Source organism: Scophthalmus maximus, chromosome 3, assembly GCF_022379125.1.
Source record: "Scophthalmus maximus strain ysfricsl-2021 chromosome 3, ASM2237912v1, whole genome shotgun sequence".
Classification (NCBI taxonomy): domain Eukaryota; kingdom Metazoa; phylum Chordata; class Actinopteri; order Pleuronectiformes; family Scophthalmidae; genus Scophthalmus; species Scophthalmus maximus.
In genome coordinates, this window is record NC_061517.1 from 14,840,116 (window position 1) to 14,859,351 (window position 19,236).

Below are 19,236 nucleotides of genomic sequence, written 5' to 3' on the forward strand. Positions count from 1 at the left end.
GAAAAAACAATAAGTGAGATTATTAGTTATATGTGTAAACTTTCTCTCCTGCAGGGCCAAAGATGGTTCTCCAGAAACTACCAAGGGAGAACGTTTTTTTCCTCTCCAGAACGGAGCGTTGCAAATCATCAGGGCAGAAAAAGACGACAGTGGAGAATATGTGTGCGCTGCCTTTAATATGATGGGGGACTCAGCTGTCACTGCAGTGCTGGATGTGAAAGGTAATGCAAGTCACTGCACACGATCCTTCACCAAAAGGATATTTCAGATCTAATAACATTTTTCTACTTCTATTCAGGCGAACTTGACGCTTTAAAATCAAAGGTCAATAAAAGTTTTGTGTACTCGACTTTGTACCTTTATAACATATATATAGGTTTTTTGCAGGTCAGTTGTCCAAAACCACAACAAAAAATTGTGTTATGCAGTTATACATGAAACCTGCAAGGTTAGGATGCAGAAGGATGATTTTTTTTTCCAATAAGCTGATTAATCTGTCTCTGTTATATTCTTCTTGTGCTGAAAAGCCAACAAATGTCTTTGCATGTTGACATTGAATTCACCTTTCATCAAGGTTATGAAACAAAAGCAGCAGCTTTTCACAGGCATCTCATGAATGCAAATTACCATGTAAATATATTGAGCTATATCAATACCTTTCTTATTTTGATTATTCATTGCATCCAAAAAGGCAGTTCATTTGAGAAAGACTTATTCATAAAGTTAATAATTCGAACAGCTTCAAATATTCATATGTTTTTAGAAGGATGCAGGAATTATAGATGATTTCAATATGGCTCCCGTCTAACAAGATGATCATCACCTTATCTGTTTACCATAATTGTTTAACTGCATTATGTTTTTTTATCTTTAGACCCCACAAAAATCGTAGCTCCACCTCGGGACGTGCAGATCGTCAGCGGGACCACAGCCCAGTTGATGTGTCAGGCGGAGCACGATAAAAGCCTGCGGAGCACCTTTGAGGTGGTGTGGAGAAAGGATGGGGAGGAGATCCCACTTTCCTTTGAGGAAAACTCCAGGTTGGTTTGATTAGTTTGACCGGTTTCATTAGTGTTCAATTAGATTTCAGATGTCTCGGACAACCATGGCTTTGTTTAGTGTCTCTGCCTGCATGCTAAACCTGAGCAAGAGAAAAAAAGAAAGATAACTCATGAAATGTCCCAAAAGATTAGTTCCTTATTCTGATGAGTACAGATCGACTCGGCAGGGGTTTTTTTGTCTATGAATTTCTATTGCTTGATCAACTGATTGGTGAATTATTCCAGGTATATTTTGTCTTTTTAAAGTTTTTTAATGCAGATCCAGGAAATAAGAATTTCTTCAAGATCTCCAAAAACCGAAACATTTAACATTTATGCTCTTGATCATGAAATATCGCATTCCGATCTCACCATGATACATGAACCATGATTTTCAAAAACAATGTGCATTTTGATGTTGAATAAAAACATTTTGGAAATTAAAAATGTTGAATATCTTGCATCCCTGGTTGCATCATGTGATTAGTGCTATTAAAACTGTTCTTATCATTTGTGCAGATACGTTGTGGACGACGGCATGCTGCAGATCATGAACGTGAACCTGAGTGATCAAGGAATATACTCATGCATTGCTAGAACCCTTCTAGATGAGGACAGCGCCACTGCACTACTCACAGTACTGGGTAATTCAATAATATAATAGTAATTCTAGGTATAGTTAATTCAGTCCATATTGATTTTACATGACTGATTTATTGCATCTGAATTTTCTAAATGTTTGGGTTATTGAATTGGCAGACATCTTAAATGTTGCTCTGTGCATTTTGTGTTGCAGATGTTCCCGATGCTCCAAGGAATTTACAGCTGTCTGAACTTCAGAGCCCGAGGAACGTCTCCCTGTCGTGGGTCCCTGGGATCGATCACAACAGCTCTGTAACAGGTAGACGTTCATGTAGATGAAGCAGCAAATCGGAATGCTGCACACTCTTAAGGCTTCTAGTAGTTTTTTGGGAGGCAGCGGTGCAAAGAATTACATTAACACGGACATAATCAACAGCTGCTTGTAGACTCTGTACTGTTGTGACCATCAGTTGTTACACTACACAGTTTACAGCCACACAGACATGTAATTATTGCTGTAATGCATTTACAAAATAAATGCTATTACAAAATAATTGGCATGTGCAGTGTAATTGCAGAAGAACAAATCTGTCTGAGTATTTTAAATTTATGTGTAATTAATAATGGCGCATTGTCCTGTGCCAGTTGTAGCCTTCCTTAAGACACACCCCTGCTGAGAGAGTAGAATCGGAGAAGTTACATTCCAATTTCATCGTCCAACCAGATCCTGAGCATGTTCTTCAGCCTCGTGGCTTGAGACAATAGATAGGGTGGCATGTACACACATTTAAATAACACTTGGTCATTGAGCAACTAAACTTTGTACAAAAGGGCAGATTGTTCCTTGACTTGTTTCACCTCCTGTGTTCCGTGTTCAGTGTCCCCCCGATAAAAATGAGACTGAGCCTCAAGTTTGCAGGAGATCTTTGCTTAATAATTAGCATTGTAATAGTGGGGATAATGGCAGCAGAAGAAAACTTGTCACATTTGTATTGTAAGCAGAGATGCACTTTCTGGGCATTGAATCGTGGTTCGACTAGAGAGACAGACACTGGATTCTTTTTATCCAAAGCATGATCGGGCAGACCAAAACCAACATCACAAACACACAATTTGCAAACTAAAGAATACAAGACCCCAATCAGTGAAAGGACTGTCTCGAAGTGGACAAACAGCAGCTTTCTGAACCACTTCTCAGGAGGGGAAACAAGGCCAAACTCTCGGGGCGGGCTGAGAACTGCCAGCACTTCACAGAGGATTATTGGAAAAAAAAGTCCTATTTACCGACGAAACCAATTTCTAGCAAGTAACAGAAGGGGGTGTGATGAACAGCAGAGAGAACGATCCCGCCGAGAGTGAAACACGAGGGTGGGAATATCCAAGTCCGGGGACGTTTCGCCTTTTCTGGACACCTAATACCGATTTGACCGCACCTTTGACTAAGGAGAAGTGCCACTCCGTTCTTCAGACGGAAGGATTCACACTGCAGGAGGATAATAAGCATATAAACACCTCAAAGCTTCGCAAGGACTGTGACAACCAAAGAAGACCATGGAGTCCCGGCTTTCATGGACTTTTGGAAACATTGTTTTTAAATCGAGCATGGGCCATGAAACTCGGGCTCCAGCTGATCTCCTGCAGTCACCGCTTTGTGGATGAGAACGGCTTTCTCTTTGACGCAAGGCCGCTGCACACCACTGACCATCACGTCTCCTCTGTTGTGAAAAGGGTTGTGAGCAGATTCCGCTGCTGTGATCACTGCTGAGTGCGAACTTAAAGTGTTGTAAAAAAGCGATGGCTGCAAGTTGTGAGGTGCTCAGGATCCTGGCAAGGAAGCATGTCTAGTTCATGCCTCAAAAACGTGGACCCGTTTATTTTTGGAACCTAGTGATGGTACTAAGAATTTAATCAATTGATGACTAGATGTGCCCTGTTGTACATCCTGGCTTGTAATGTTTTTCGTTAGCTTTGATACGCGATATCTATGATCAGAAATTAGAACAGCCGTGCTTGAAGATGTTTCGTGAGGCTGGAATGTGGTAGTGGGTTTATTTTATTATTTATTTATTTATTATTAATTAAAACACTTTGCAAGAGCAAGACGCATCAGTCTGAGGCCAAATCTTTTAGGGGACCTATTATTCTTTTACCCAGCTATGAAAAAGCGAGACAAGAGCACGACAAGAGCCTTTGTACCTACTTAAGTATTATTATAGTCATTTAATATACTCCACTATACAAATGATGGATGGTGCAGGTTAACTATTCAGTCATTTGGGGAAAGCAGAAAAACATTTTGTTAACAACATTGACTTTCGCACTTCCTGACAGCAGAAGTTTTCAACTCCAGTCGGCAATTTAATACACTTCCAACTCGTACAACGCGTAGAAATAGATTTTTTGATCATACAGATTGTGATGGAAATACTCTGCACCATTACGTCACACAATATGAACGGAGGCATCTGGATCTCATCTGGATCCGACTTGGGCTCGAATGTCCAAACAGATGCGACGAGTTGCCGTTTCCAATCATTCATGTCTTAAGACTTTGTTTTAGTTATTACCAGCCTTCTGGGTGGTTGACCAGTCCATCAAGGGCTCAGCTGAGGCGCTGCATAACTGGCAGTTTGAGATAAAAATGAACTTTGAGATAAAAATGGAAAAACAAAACAAAAAAAACGTGAATCTTTAATGGATCCCCATGATAAATAAATATAAGGCTAGAAACGAGCACAATAGGTTCCCATTAACATGAACTGTGGATCACTCAGTTTGACTTGGCACCAGGTGGATGTGTGTTGAAGTATTCATTTAATTCAATTAATTTGCCATGGAAATTGTCAAAAGCAACGACTGTGTCTGAAATCCCTGCCTTGTTTACTCATTTATTATTCCCTACATGATCAACAGTCACTCAGGCTCTCTGCGCCGAGTAGTTAATTAGGGGGATTTTGGACTCTCATGAACGTCATTTTCCACACACTTATAGGTGTAGTGTTGCTTAACTAATTTACACATCTGGCAAAGCTGTTGTGGGAACCACAATGTGCAACTGTTTGAGAGCATTAATTATGTGTAACACAGAAGAGAGCTGAGAAGATCAGCACCCCTGTGGTGTCTGAGTAGGCCTGCAGAGATCGAGTCAGGAGGTGATCAGCCTGTTTTAGCATAAAGACAGGAAGTATCGGGGAAACTAGCCTGGCCCTCTCCAGACATAAAACAGTCGAGCAGCACCTTGAAAACTCACTAGTAGACATGTAATATATATATATATATATATATATGTAATATACATTTTTTTAGTTAAATCTGTACAAAATCTTAAATGACAATTATTTTTTTTGTTCTGTAATGAGTCCTCATATTAAGAAAACAATTCCTCCTGACTCCAGCTTCATACTTAACTCACAGACATGTCGCCGTTATTGATCTTCTCATCTGCTTCGCATCTTTTATTGCACCGTTGAACTCTTCCTTCATTAGTCCACCTGTAGTTAATGCCTAAGTGGAACAAATAAAAAGGAGTCTAAACGCGCGCGCTCTCTCTCTCTCTCTCTCAGCGGTTGTGATTCTCAGTGGCATTGGTGATGAGCGAATTTGTAATTGTTCTGTGCAATGCCATCTCCTCGCAGAATTTATAGTGGAGTACGAGGAGAGCCAATGGGAGCCCGGCAGGTGGAGGGAGCTGCAGAAAGTCCCCGGTAACCAGGCAACAGCCGAGCTGGCGCTACACGGACACCTCAACTACCAGTTCAGAGTGTACGCCGTCAATGCTGTTGGACCCGGACCCCCGAGTGAGCCCACTGAGAGATACAAAACACCCCCTGCTGGTAGGAAGCGCTCCCTTTAATTAACATTTTCTGATGTGGTTATCTGTCCGCCGTGAAAGCATGCAACTTTTTTTGAATGTTTCTTTTTGAAATGTGCAGAGAGGTGGCGTGTGGCGAGGCCAGCTGGATTTCGTAGCAGTAGGGGGTGGGGGGTTAGTTAAAAGCCCCTAAGGGTCTCCAAGTACTAGCTCCGGTGCATGTTGCTGTGGAATCTGGAGATTAGCGCAATTTAGCTGTAAAATACACAAGATTAGCACAACATAATATTTTGTATGCAGCAATATGTTGATACAATGTAATGCATTACTCCAAAAGCTCCTGATAGGAACCCAGAGAACATCAAAATTCATGGCCATCTTCCTCATCAAATGGAAATTAGCTGGGAGGTAAGAAACAGATTCGATGAGAACGTTTATTGATCGCCATTAACCAGTATAGTATGAAAGTATTTCTCAATGATCGTCGAGTGATAAGCACGCTGTCCCGTTGTAGCCGCTGTTGCCGGTCGAACACAACGGCCCAGGCCTTGAGTACAAGGTGAGCTACCGGAAGCTCGGGCTGGAAGATCACTGGAAGGACCACCTGGTGAAGAGACACTCGTTTGTTGTGAGAAACACGAGCACGTTCGTCCCGTACGAGATCGGGATTCAGAGCAGGAACAGCCACGGCTGGGGACCTGAACCCAACGTCGTCACGGGTTACTCCGGAGAAGATGGTGAGTTGTAGAATTACGACGTCCCTCTGCTGTATGTTTAATGCATCATTTCACCGTATTGATTTTTATGAGCAAGGTCGCGTCAGTTCTGCCGTTTCATTAAAACGAGCCCTGGAGCTGAACCTGCACATAAAGGTGTTGCCTCACTTGTGACCTTCTGTGAACTTCTTCGTTGTCATATCATATCACCCCCTCCTCTCCTCAGTTGTCTTTTGTCATTGTCTGCGGGAGAATGTGTCAGGTTAGGTTCATTCCTTTCATTTTTCTGCCCATTCCTTTTGCCCCTGTGCGCGTGTGCAGTAGTGACTCCCCCCCCCCCCCCCCCCCCCCTCTGAAAAGGAAGAAGAAGAAGAAAATCCCCCCTGGTGAAATCCAGCAGGTGGCAGATGACCTTTGTAGAGCAGAGGGATGTCAAATTTTCCCTCCTGTCTCAGAAGCTGCTGGAGATTTGACAGATCGCGACACCCTTTGCGCGGTTGGGCCCGCTGCGGCACAATGGCTGCTTCCCTCTCTAGTGGCTGCTGTGCGTCTGCCCCTCCCCAATACCAGCGTAGTAGCACGTAGAGCAGAAAAAATGTTTAGACTTTTTCATTTATTTCATGCTGTGTGTTTAAGTTTCTTCCGGATGAAAAAAAACCCCGACAGCTTTGAACAACTGAGGTGTTTTATCTGGAAACCAGCTGAGTATGAATTTTTTTGCGCTTTCTGATCTGCCACTAGCGCCAGTGTTTGTCTACCAGCACACATCGCTGAACCAAAAGAATGACCTCCTCTGGCTTTAAAATGACAGCGCAGACCATCTAGGCAGACTGACTTATTCTGTTGCTGCAAGCACCCTTCAGTCGATATGCTTCCGTCACGCACGGTTTTTATTTAAGCGTTGAAGAGCCTCTGCAAAGGCGGCCTGTCGTGCGCAGGTTGTCGTTGTCTGTGTTCCTCACCCACCCCCCACCCCGTGTGTTCCTCAGTTCCCACCGCAGCACCGCAGGACGTAGCAGTGGAGGTGATCAACGCCACCGTTCTGAGAGTTAGCTGGACCCCGGTCCCACCCGCCACAGTCAGAGGTCACCTTGGGGGCTACAATGTAAGTTTCCGTGCTTCTGAAATATGATTTCTTCTTTTTTTTTGTTCAGGCTATGTTGTATAACTGAAGCCAACAGACACATTCTAAACAGCAATGTTGGAACTGTGAACTGTGAAGCAGTTTTTTACAATACGGTAACTGTTTTTCATGAGATACTTACAAAGAGGTTATGACAATTAATGCCATGAAATGACGTAATGACACGTGCAGTAACGACCCCAAATAACAGTAACTACTGTCACCAAGGTTACCTGCCATTAGTTACTCGATATGCAAAAAGATAATGAGCTACATTTGGCACTATTGTGTAGAAGTGGAAGGTGTAACTTTATAGAGTATCTGTTAATTATCTGTAAAAGGGCAAACACGCAGTTTAATAAAGATGAAGTGCAGAGAGTGCTATGGCATAATATGCCTTGTATTTACTGTGATGTAAAATCAATTCATGTCAATGTGTTTTTCAAGTAACGTCCATAGTTTTCATAATCCCAGAAGGTCAGCAGGCAGAGAGCTGCCGGCTTTCATTTGGAAAGTTAACTTGGAACGTCACAATTTTTTTTTGTTTGTTCTAGGTTTCATTATATCGATTTTTCTTCCCTCACCCATTCTCACTCACCTGTCGTCGGCGTGTCATCACTTAGGACACATTCCCAGGAGTGCGACACCACTCACTGCTTCTGCTTTGTCTTTTATACCTGCATTATTCACACAAACAATTTACTGGGGGAGCAAAGGACTGACACAGAGACACACAAAAAAAATTATCATTTTGTGATTTTACAACAGCAAATCTTATTTCTTTTCCGGTGCTATATCCAAATGCTGTCAAGCTCCACCTGAGCCTGAGGATTATTTTTTTTTCTTCCACAGTCATCCTGCTATTCAGTGCTGATACTCTTGTGTTGGCAGAACAGGACAACACTTTTCAGGAACACGTTGTAGAGCATGAAGCTTTCGATTTGACAATACAAGAACGATAATTCATTAAAACGTGGAGCACACACGTGAATGATTGTTCCCTAAAAATTGTGAAGATTTAAGATTTTCGTAAGGTTCAGCCAACCGCATTTGTTTTCACTTTCTATATTTCAAAGTGTCTTATTGGGAATTTTGTACGGTTCCTGTTGAAATGATTTTGACATTAGAAAGGAACTGTGGAGGGTGAACCCAACAATGAGATTTCTGATTGTGCTCTCACTGAAGCATTTCACTTATGAGAGAAGTCGTAGTAGCTTTGTGAATTCAGCAGGAAATAACACCCAGATTACATTTTTGCAGACTACTGGGTGGTGATGCTGTTGGGCAACTTATCTTACCTGTGTAGATGTTGCCAATAAAAGTTAGTCGACAGTATATTTATTAACAGAAGTTTGGGGGAAAAGCTATATTTATATATAGTAATATAGCAAATATGTTAATAAGTTCACAGTTAATGTGTGGTGATTGATTTTAGATGGGGGCTTCATTACAGGTGAAACCAAGCAGTAATTGCTGCTCCGTTCTGTATCTCTCCATCGACTCTGGGGTCTGTTCACATTTGTTCCTCAGCATCCTCCATTACTTCCACCTCTAACAGGTGCACTGGTCGAGGAAGCGGAGTCTGCTGAATCCCAACAGGGTGTTCGATGACCGCCAGTCCCTGTCCTTCCCGGGGAAGCGGAGTAACGCCATCGTGCCCGGCCTCAAACCTTTCGCCGAGTACAGACTCACCGTGAACGTTTTCAACAAGAAGGGCAATGGGCCCAACAGTGACCCGGTCACCTTCAACACGCCAGAGGGAGGTGAGGCGTTGGGACCAACACCAAACCCTACAGATCGCAACATGTGGGACACGCGGAACATGTCTGTGCAGCGAATTAACTAACATCACTGTCATTTCCATAGTTCCTGAACAAGTGCCCATACTCACCGCCTCCAATTCCCAGAAAGACTCCGTTTTGCTGGTGTGGGGACCGCCCCTGGAGGCGAACGGCATCCTCGTCGGCTTTCTCCTGAAGTACCACCTCAGTATGTACACACAATGTTGCTCGACTTATTACTCCTCGCTCAGTCAGTGAAGACCTTTGACCTTGCCAGGTTTTTTCAGTAATAGATGTCTGTGCTGTAGCTCAGTTTAAGTGGGAGGTGAGAAAAGATCAGGTCAGAAGGTCAAAAGTGTGTGTGTGTGTGTGTCTGTGTGTGTGTGTGTGTGTGTGTGTGTCTGTGTCTGTGTGTGTGTGTGTGTGTGTGTGTTTGTGTGGCTTGACTTCAAGCACACAGGACATGTGATTCCTTATTGAAAGGAACCTTGCACTTACTATCATCTACCATTTTCCCATCACGCGCCCCCTTCTTGTGTTAGCATACCAGACACCAGGTGGCAGTGTTTAACACTGAACACTCCACAATGTTCTGCAACAGCCCCTGAGCTCTGCAGGTTACTTTAGATTGTGCTTTGACAGTTTCCTGAGTGTTTCTTATCTCATATCCTCTCGGGCTGCAGCCCCCCCCCCCCCCCCCCCCCCCCCCAAAAAAAGAGATAATTTAAGTCAGTGCTGTTTGTGGCTCTTCTACAAATTTCTTTGCCATTTATCACCGAGGAGCACTTTTTGGGGGAAAAATAATAAATAATCTCTTGGAATAGAGGCACACGTTCTGTACAGTTAGGGCAAATAAATGAGTGAGCGTCTTTCATCACGCTCTCCCTGTTTCCGAAGCCTACAATCTGCCATTTCTGAAGTCTTTTGTGTAAAACGCGAAGGCAGAGACGGCCCTTGGCGGTCTCCACCACCACCCACAGAGTCTGTCCAGCTCCTCAACACACTCGGAACCGCTGTCTCTCCTTCCTGCTCGTTCACACATCCCATGTCCGATCTCACACAGATACTCCTACACAATGTGCGCCTGTGTTTTTTTGTTCAGTTTTGGGTTTTCAGATGAATTGACTCGCCGTGTAACATGTGAACACGTTTCAGATTTGGTCTTCTATAAATTCTATGAATAAAATATCACACGCCGCGCTATATGCACAGTCTGCACATCCGGTGGAGTCATGAAACTGCAGTGTAAGTAGTCAATGAATAATCCGACGGTGTTCGCGCAAAAACGCATAAAATATCCAGTGTTCTGTGCTGCTGCTGCAAAGAAGACGATTTTCCAAGCCGTACAACATGCCTGGCACACGATCAGCTCTCACCTGCATTTCGGCACGTGCAGAGAACCGACACCCACAAGGGGTTTCAGGAGAACTGTGTTGCTTTCAACAGTCTGCACACACACTGTACTTTGATCTATAATACATGTTCGGTGATACGTTATGCTGCTTGTGATTGCCACTCTTCTGATTTCCTTTTCCTGCTTCCTTATATTTCTCCTTTGCCTCTGTCTCCCCTCGGCTTTTCCACAAGCTTCTTACGATTTTTCCCCCTTGCTTTTCACGCTGCCGGTCTTTCAGCTTTTACTATATGATCACTTCACTGTTTTCCCCATCTTTTGGGGGTTTTCAAAAAAAAAAAAAAATGTTTTGCAATATTGAGCAATAGTGACCGATGCCTCCATGAGCGAGACCGACACGCGTCCCTTTCCGTAATGACATTTAAAATAACAATCTGACAATCCGTGGCAAAAACAAGCATTCGTAGTGTGACGCGTGCAAATGCCCCACATTTTATTTCCAGTGCAGCCGTTTGGCGTCCTCACTCAACACTGGACTGATTCCAAACAATTTTGTTCCAATTAATCATTTAGACCCCGAAACATGTGTGAAAATAGGGCCAATGTTTAAAAAGAATTGTACTGGAATCATCCTTTAAGTCTCATTTCCTCCTCCTCGTGCTTTTCTTTTTCCCTCCCGCCTCTTCCTCCTTTCATCCATGCCACTTGTTTACACCCCCTCCTTCTCCCTTCCTCTTGGGCTCTCTATCTGCTCCTTTCATCTTCTCACGCCTTTCTTCATAATGTATTCCTCCTCAGCTCACCTGTCAGCACAAGTATCTGCTACGTTCGCCGTCTGCATGAGCTGGCATGACATCTCCTCGTCTTCCCCCTCCTTCGACCGTTGACCCCCATTGTACTTGTGTCCCATTAACATATAACAGGAGACAAACAGCGATGACTTTTTTTCTTTTTTTTGTCCCCTGCGTCTATCCGTCCTAGGCTCACTCACGCCGCGTGAACTGACCTGACATCTTTTCCCTTCATCTATAGTTAATGAGACCACACTTGAGGTGGTTGACTCCCGCGAGATGAACATCACCGGGGCAGACTCCACTCAGTGGCAGCTCCGGGGCTTGGAGGAGGGCAGCCTCTACCGCTTCCACGTCAGCGCCTGCACTCGGGCAGGTTGTGGACCTCCGCTGGCCCATGAGAGCGCCACCATCGCTCCAGAACGTGAGTCGGTGAAATCAGTGTACCTGTGCCGATCAGATTTGCACTGATGTCGATTTGAAAGCCCCAAGCACAATGCGCTGCAGACTTTGTAGTTGCAATTTAATAATTCATTCAAAAGAGCAGGTATTTATGCTAATGATTTATTGCACCGTGGTCTAAATGAAACCACTTTGTTATCGTCACAGGGAGAACCCCTTTTGAAAACATTATGTCATGTGTTAAAGAATGACAGCTGATGATGTCCTTAGGATTTACTGTCTGGGGTCTCCTACTTTTTATGTAAAGTTTGTTTTGCACACTCGAGCCATGATGTTTACACGGCCTGGATCATCCAATTCAAAGACTCAATTGAGTTGAGGGAATTGTGTTTTTTCTAGAGCTCAGCTCACGCTGAATAAAAGTCGGGATGTTTTATCATCAGCTCTCTGTTACATATTCCCGCCTCTCTGGATTTTCACTCGTCAAAGTTGTTTTTCCTGAAATGAAAAAATAATTTATTACAGTCTTGCCCTTCACTCGAATAAAGCTCCTAACAATCAGGAGGGACGATGAGAATAAAAACACAGCGCTGGCATCGGTGGTGTGACAGTGGAATAAACACAGTTGTAAGACGCTAATAAAAGAAGGAACTAAGTGAAACAGGCGAATTGAATCTGAGGCTGCTGCTTTAAGATGCCCCGTCTCCCCGATATGCTTGTGAATATTTTTCCACAGTTACACAGCTTATAAAAAGCTGCGTCTCCTGTTGATGGTGGCTGTGAACTAAAAAACTTGCGGCAGAGAATCCAAGTGAACTGAAGACACACACTGTGTAATATAACAACAGGAGCAGTTTAGTGCAGTCCTGAGCCATTTAGAGCTTTTTTTTTAAACAGAAGGACTTGTTTGGACTTGTTTGGAGATAAAAAAGTGTAAAAAACGTTCACACCAACCATCCGATATTGCCTTTTGATAATAAACAATATGAACTGAGTATATAGGTTAATGAGTCAACATTTCTGTTCATGCAAAGGTTCGGGTCCGCATTTCAGAGGGGGGGCTTTTCTGCCTTTCTACGATATCTGTACATTCAGGTGTTTGAAACGTGAACATGTGTCCTCAACCTCTGTCGACTAGTTTGACAGTAAAAGAAACAAACAGCAATGCCAGCTCTACCTCGTCTTCGACCTGGCTGAACGGCACAATACAAAATGTGTAGTTTACGTCAGCTACGTTGTCAATTTTGAGCCGCTTCGCGAAGGTCCTTCTTCGTGGCATCAAGTGATTAAGCACACGAGAAGAAAAAAATGTTTGTCCACAATCTCTGGACGTTCTAATAAAGGTTATTCGTTCCTCTCTGGCTTTTAGATTTCCTTTGAGAGGCTTTGCATCTCGAAGGTGGATGTCCGGCCTGAAAGCCGTCAGATGCATTGTTTGTAAATAGGGTTGAGGAGGGGCTCCGCGGGGAGATGAAATGGTTTCTGTGTCGGAGCGCTGTCCTCGGGGCATGTTAGTCACAATGCAGCAGAGCAGATTTATGGATGCCAATAGCACGGAGCAGGGCCATCATGAATTTAGAGGCTTTAATGTGGAGGGCTGGGGTGACAGAGGGGGGGGAAAGAAATGAATGAATGCATGTGAGTTAGTAAGCCCCAGTAAGCAGGCTCGGGAGTGTTCCTTTTAGATTTCACCTTTGGCTGAATGAGCTTTTAATGCTTAACGCTATTTAGTAGAGGATAAACAGTAGTCTGGCTTGTAGGGAGGGGTTTGCTGAAGTTGGGGAGTTTGTGGAAGGATGGGATGAAACATCTGCGAGAAAGAGGAGTGAGGCAAAACCGAGGGAGAGGAATCAAACAGCCACAGCGGAGGAGTGCGGCAGGCGGAGGAAAACAACAGGTCTAATGAGATAACAAAGCGGCAGAGATGAATTGGGTTACAAACTAGACAAAGCAGCGGAGAGGAGAGGAGCATGCACCTCCAAAGCCACGCGAAAAAAAAACCCGCTGCTCCAATTATTTGCTCTCCGGCACCGCATTTAGCATTTGAAAAGAAGTTTAGCTGGAGACATAATAAAGAAGGGGCTGGCTTTATGTTCACTCCAATTAGACCAGGACAACATGCTGTAAGTTCACACAGGGGCTCCACATATTCACAGCAGACAACGTGAGAACTAACACGGACGAAAAAACGTGTGCAAATGAAATGATGTGTGCCACAGCTGATGAAACACTTCCACCAATGATCGCGAATCCATCCGCTGTAAAAAAAAAATATGATCAAATGTGTTGATAAAACTTTCCATAACCTAATCCAAAACCAATGATACTACAATCTAACATCTACTAATTTAATTCAAGTTTAATCAGGTCCCAAATATTTTCTGTGTTGTCCTGTGTACAAGAAGACATGGAAGTACAAACAAAAAAATATGCTAAATGATGAAAATACTTGCTGGCTATGAAGTTACTGGCTGTAAAGTTGATACTGACAGTGATCATGTCTCTCATGCGTATCGGGGTTGTCTCTTTGGTAAAGAAAAGCAATTCCAAGTTGCATCATGATGAAAAACTGCAACTCTGTTTAACTTCTAAATCATGACATCCAACATCTACACCCTATCATTTGAGGGCCACGCGGGGCCGGCGCTTATCCCAGCTGACACTGGGCGAGAGGCAGGGTACCTCCTGGACGGGTCACCTGACTATCACAGGGCTGACGTAAAGAGACAAGCAGCCACTCGTGCTGCACTGCTACATTCTCGTTTTTGAAATGCATCACTGCTTCTACGTCCTACTCCTGCCGCCTACACTGCTCCTGGTTTTTCGTTGGAGATGTTTCATTTTTGTGTCTCGGTCACTGCAGAGACTACAGTTTCGAAATGCCATTTTAAAAAACCAAAACATTGTAGTATGGTTGTAGCCTCAAATTCTTACCCACAGGCAGTTTAGGGTCTGCACTTATGAATCTTACCGCACTGTTCAGCAGTAAGCATGGAGTAAATGGAGTCAAGAAATTGCCCAAGGTGTGTTCACTGGGCGGCAGTGGCTCCGGAGATGGACTCGTCCGTCCACCAACACCCTAAATTGCCTCTGGCGGCTCTTCCCGGAGTGTATGAATGTGTATTAATGATAGAAAAGAAGAAGAAAAAAAGCGCGGTGAATAGCAGTGATGTATGGAAGTGTGTGAATGGGTGAATGGGACTCCATTTACAGGTAGACATTAGTTTTAACCGTGATTTTGGAACTGCCAATTATGGAAATGGAAAAAAGTACACATGAGTCACTGTCACTTTTCATATATCTCTTATGTCAGTATTTATTTAGCCATATTTTGTGCATTGCATTGCAGTGTGGTCCATCAAATAGCTATTTGCGAAATAACACCCTACAGACCCAATCGCTGGTTAGAATTAAAAGGAACAGTGTCGTTTGGAGAGAAAGGTGTGTGTGATCCGTTAGCTGCACCGTGCCACCTGGCAGTGTGATACTCCACCCGCCGTTGAATCTAAAGCACCGCCGGCAAACAGATCCCCGATGCAGTGCATCCACATGCGTCTGTTCGTGACGATGCGCTGCCCACGTGTTCGTGATATGGGAATATGCAAGTATGTGCAATCACGCATCCCCACGAATCTGTGAGTGTGTCAGTGTGTGTGTGTTTGTAAACCTTGAAGTTGGCTTTCCATATATTTGTCATATACTGCTTTTCATTTTCTTTTCTTTTCTTTTTTCATCCCCCTGAAGATTTGTCCCTGACTCCAGCTGTGGCCCCTATTCAGAGCAGTATGTATCACCGCCTGCAGCTGCTTGCAACTTGCCAACATAGACGTAGCAGTGGTAGGGATAGACGAGGTTGTAGGCGTGTTGGCGTGTCGCTGTGTAGCCGGCCGTAGCCTCAGCGAAAGTTCGTCCTTAGATTGGGTAATTCCTGGAAACCAATCCAATTTTTTTTTTCCCATTCCCTGCAGTAGTTACTACCATTAATCCAGTTTTCACAGTTGCTCTAACAATCCCGCCGTCTGTGGAGCTCGCTTGTTTCACAATATAGAGCATTAGACCTGACAGCGTTATAACAGGAGTCTAACATCTGAGCTTCCCTTTGATTCCAGGCCACAACTGCTCTCTCTCCTTCCCCGGCAACGCTGCTCATCTTCCTCTGGGTACATAGCTCGCACTCACACATGCACAGTCGTTAATGTCCCTGTGATCTCTGGCTCTCGTGCACCTGAACTTCCAACTAACAATGAGATGTGGAGACGTTTCCAATCTGCTCTGAGCGTCTGCTCGTGGGTTCTGCGGGATGGGGCGTCAGGAAACGCCAGAGAGAGAGAGAGAGAGAGAGAGAGAGAGAGTGAATAGTAGATGTCACTCCCGCCCACGATCTCTGTATCTCCCCTTTATGAGCCCAAATCCATCTCCACTCAATTAAGTCTGGGGCCCAGCGTTGCCTTTTGAACTGTCTTCTTGAAACATTGTTTTTTTTCTTTTTCTTTGCTATAGCTGCACTGTTCTCTGACTGCGGGCGGGTCCTATTTGCCTCTGCTAATCCTCTTTTCTTGCCGTCTGTCTTCCTCCTCCTCTCTGTGCCTGTCTGTGTTTTCCTTTCTTCCTCGGATTTTTTTTCCCCCCTCCCACTATTTCTTCTCTCTCTCTCTCTCTCTCTATCAGTTCCGGTCCTGTTGAACATAAGCTCATACGTGAGTGACACCTTTGTCAAAATCAGCTGGACTGCCAGAGAAGAGCAGCAGGACTCGCAGCTTTATGTGGCTTACATGAATAACAGTAAGCTACTTTTCCTGCCCCCCCCCCCCCCCTCCTTGCCAACGCATTGTTATTAATTTAAGGTGGCAACCGGGAATGTTTTCTGTAACATCTAAAAACATGTTATAGGCCTAAAGTTTGCATGGCAACTTCCATCATTTCCATGATATCCTCAACATTTATTCCAATGTATTTCAAGTTATATATAGTACAACAAATACATTATCGTAGGAAATGTCTATTCCTTTGGCGACCAGCTCATCCTATCTTCTTTTCCTATAGCATGACTGCTAATACAGACGTGCCGCTTGTGCACGTCTTGTGCTTGGCTGTGTAGGTGATGGTTACTGGTGGATTTCAGAGGCCGTGAACACTTCTCAAAGTTTCCACGTTATTGACGGGCTCAGACCGGGGACGGTGTACACTGTGCGCATCATGGCCAAGGGACTGCTCGACAATGCTAGCATATTCGAGGACGTTGTCCAGACTCGCGTCAAAGGTGAGAGGAGAGTGCGGCGTCGCGCGGGCCGTAGAGCTTAGTATCCCGGAGAACACGTCCCCGAAGAATTGATATTGACTGTGGTGAATGTGGGAGTTTTGTTTATTTTTTTCCTTGCATTCTCTGTGCAGTTGTTTCGTTTCCTTCATATCTTGTGTTTTGTTTCCCTGCAATCCAATGTGTCTTCTGAAGAGATATAGTGTTGTGGCTGAAGGGAACGCGAGTGAACTATAATGTGAGAACATCCTCTCCTCTTCATCATGTTTTTCTGTTTTTACTCAAACGTGAAGTTGAGGGGATCGTCATACTGAGATAGTCGGCTGCATTAGGTCGATCTTTGACCTCTGTGTCTCTGCTGTTCCTCTTCTCAGGTGTGGAAAGTCAGCAGAGCAACTTCTCGACCCATGGCTGGGTCATCGGGACCCTGTGCGCTGTGGCTCTCCTCACCCTTGTCACACTCATGGCCTGCTTTGTGCGGCGAAACAAAGGTGGCAAGTATGCAGGTACGCCACCGCCGCGCCAGCGACAAGACATGTTCTCCATGGAAAAAGGTCAGTTAGTTTTTTTGACCGTGGGTGGTGTCCCCCTTAACATTTTGCTTTTTGGGATGTGAACCAAAATTCCGATCAGGGGACGAGTACACGTAGAAGCTATACGTCTCATTTGGTAGCCATTACTTGAATCCCCTCTGACATTTTCAGACATGGCCAGTGTTTCAGCATCTGACTCTTGATGTTATTTTGGTTGACCTCCTGATGGAAAGAAAATGTGCAGTGGGCCTCAACCCTGACCCCGACCCTGTTTGGAAATGATGCATGCATGTTGGGCACCCATGCATGCCAACCTCCTGCCAAGCCTGAGATCATTACACCCCAAATGAACTGTCCGTGAAATGCTTGCAGCTAGTGTAATTCAACTTGCTTGTGGAATAGTTTGCGTGACCCTGTTAGATCTGCCTGGTACCTGTGATTACATCCCTTGTCAAGCGAGATGAGTGAGTCAGCTGGCTCTGTTCCACTCCGCCCCACCTCTCACCTGTGCGCAGGCTTCCTGGCGCTTCCCTCTGCGCCTTTGTGTCGCCTCGTGTCAGGGCCAAATTCAGTTTCACAATGGCACCTACCTGCAAATTGTCTCCTCACTCGATTTCTTACCACTCAACCTGCTTTCCCGTCTTTTTGACACAACTCCACTTCTTTGCCTGCAGTAGCTTTTGACAAGAAGCACTGAATATTTCATCAGCTCCTCTGGGTTCCCTCTTGGCCCATCTAGCTCTGTTCATGAAATCCCTCTTTTGTTTTTCCTTAAAAGCTACTGGTATTTTAAAAGCGTATTTACAGAGAGAGCCGATGTGCAGCACTTTGTACAGACACAAACAGAGACAGGGAGAGAGACACTTTCAGTTTTCAGTCTTGATATAAAGTTTACACAGTCATATTTTTTGTTGTGTTCAAAAGCTTTTTAAGCCAAATGCAGTGTGTTTTCACAGGTTGTCCGTCTGTCCGACTCTTGTGAAAGCATTAACTCTTGAAGGAATTTCTTCAAATTTGGCACAAACATTCAGTTGGACTCAAAGATGAACTGATTAGAGTTGGTGGTCAGACGTCAATATCACTGTAACAAAACAAATATCATTTTTGTAAATAACTTGGTTGGCGGATACTTACAAACACAAGGTGATCATTCTAGCCGTTATGGGGTTAATGAATATTTTACACTGAGATGATCTAAAAAGTTCTGATAATTTACTTCTATACAGCATCAAAGCATAAACATTACATTATGGTGATAAAAGTGACCCACAGATGCTACCGTAGCAAAATGTGAAGGGCCAGGAACCTTTAAAGTTGAATTTGAAGCATTATAAAGGATCCTGCATCTCCACAGCACAAGTGAGATGTATTACAGCTGTGGAAGAAAGTGCTGCTCTTTCACAATGGTGCTGAAATGTCTGTCCTGCCGCCCCCTGCAGTGAAAGAGAAGGAGGACCTCCACCCTGACGTCGAGTCACAAGGAATGAATGATGACACCTTCTGTGAATACAGGTGAGCTGCGCTCCTACTCTGCAGAGGAAAGCTGCAGTGAAAATGTGTGCCGAGGAAATTACATTTTTTCTCCTTGAAATGCATTGTGTTGTAGCAATATTAATCTAACAACCATATGTGAAATATTTTTCTGGCTGAGAAACTCATTTGTCATGTGTCACAGTAACATTTTTCTCTCCCATCCTGAAAGAAAACCTTGCATTCATGAGCAGGATCGGCCTAGGAGCCAATGTTCGCGTCATTTAATGGGCTAGGTAATGACACAGTCTAGTTAGGAGTAGTGGGTGACACTCAACTGTGCCTTTCCTTTGTCTGATTCCAATTGTGTGCATGT

The 19,236-nt window shown here is 44.2% G+C and overlaps 1 protein-coding gene across 12 annotated transcripts in view; it reads left to right on the forward strand.

Annotated features, from left to right (window-relative positions):
• The window catches only part of LOC118317190 (neural cell adhesion molecule L1-like protein), a 49,949-nt gene that overhangs the window by 26,252 nt on the left and 4,461 nt on the right, over positions 1-19,236 (forward strand). For 3 of the 12 annotated variants that reach the window (XM_035645664.2, XM_035645666.2, XM_035645665.2), the window contains exons 13-29: positions 55-221; positions 875-1,040; positions 1,560-1,684; positions 1,837-1,941; positions 5,258-5,455; positions 5,771-5,841; positions 5,948-6,170; positions 7,139-7,254; positions 8,831-9,035; positions 9,139-9,261; positions 11,440-11,622; positions 15,345-15,383; positions 15,710-15,760; positions 16,269-16,382; positions 16,699-16,860; positions 17,232-17,411; positions 18,830-18,902. In XM_035645664.2, the coding sequence (XP_035501557.2) occupies positions 55-221; positions 875-1,040; positions 1,560-1,684; positions 1,837-1,941; positions 5,258-5,455; positions 5,771-5,841; positions 5,948-6,170; positions 7,139-7,254; positions 8,831-9,035; positions 9,139-9,261; positions 11,440-11,622; positions 15,345-15,383; positions 15,710-15,760; positions 16,269-16,382; positions 16,699-16,860; positions 17,232-17,411; positions 18,830-18,902 (2,301 nt within the window). Of the gene's footprint in view, positions 1-54; positions 222-874; positions 1,041-1,559; positions 1,685-1,836; positions 1,942-5,257; positions 5,456-5,770; positions 5,842-5,947; positions 6,171-7,138; positions 7,255-8,830; positions 9,036-9,138; positions 9,262-11,439; positions 11,623-15,344; positions 15,384-15,709; positions 15,761-16,268; positions 16,383-16,698; positions 16,861-17,231; positions 17,412-18,829; positions 18,903-19,092; positions 19,157-19,236 lie in introns of all 12 variants that reach the window. The other 9 variants (XM_035645671.2, XM_035645672.2, XM_035645667.2 and 6 more) reach the window with 9 other exon arrangements.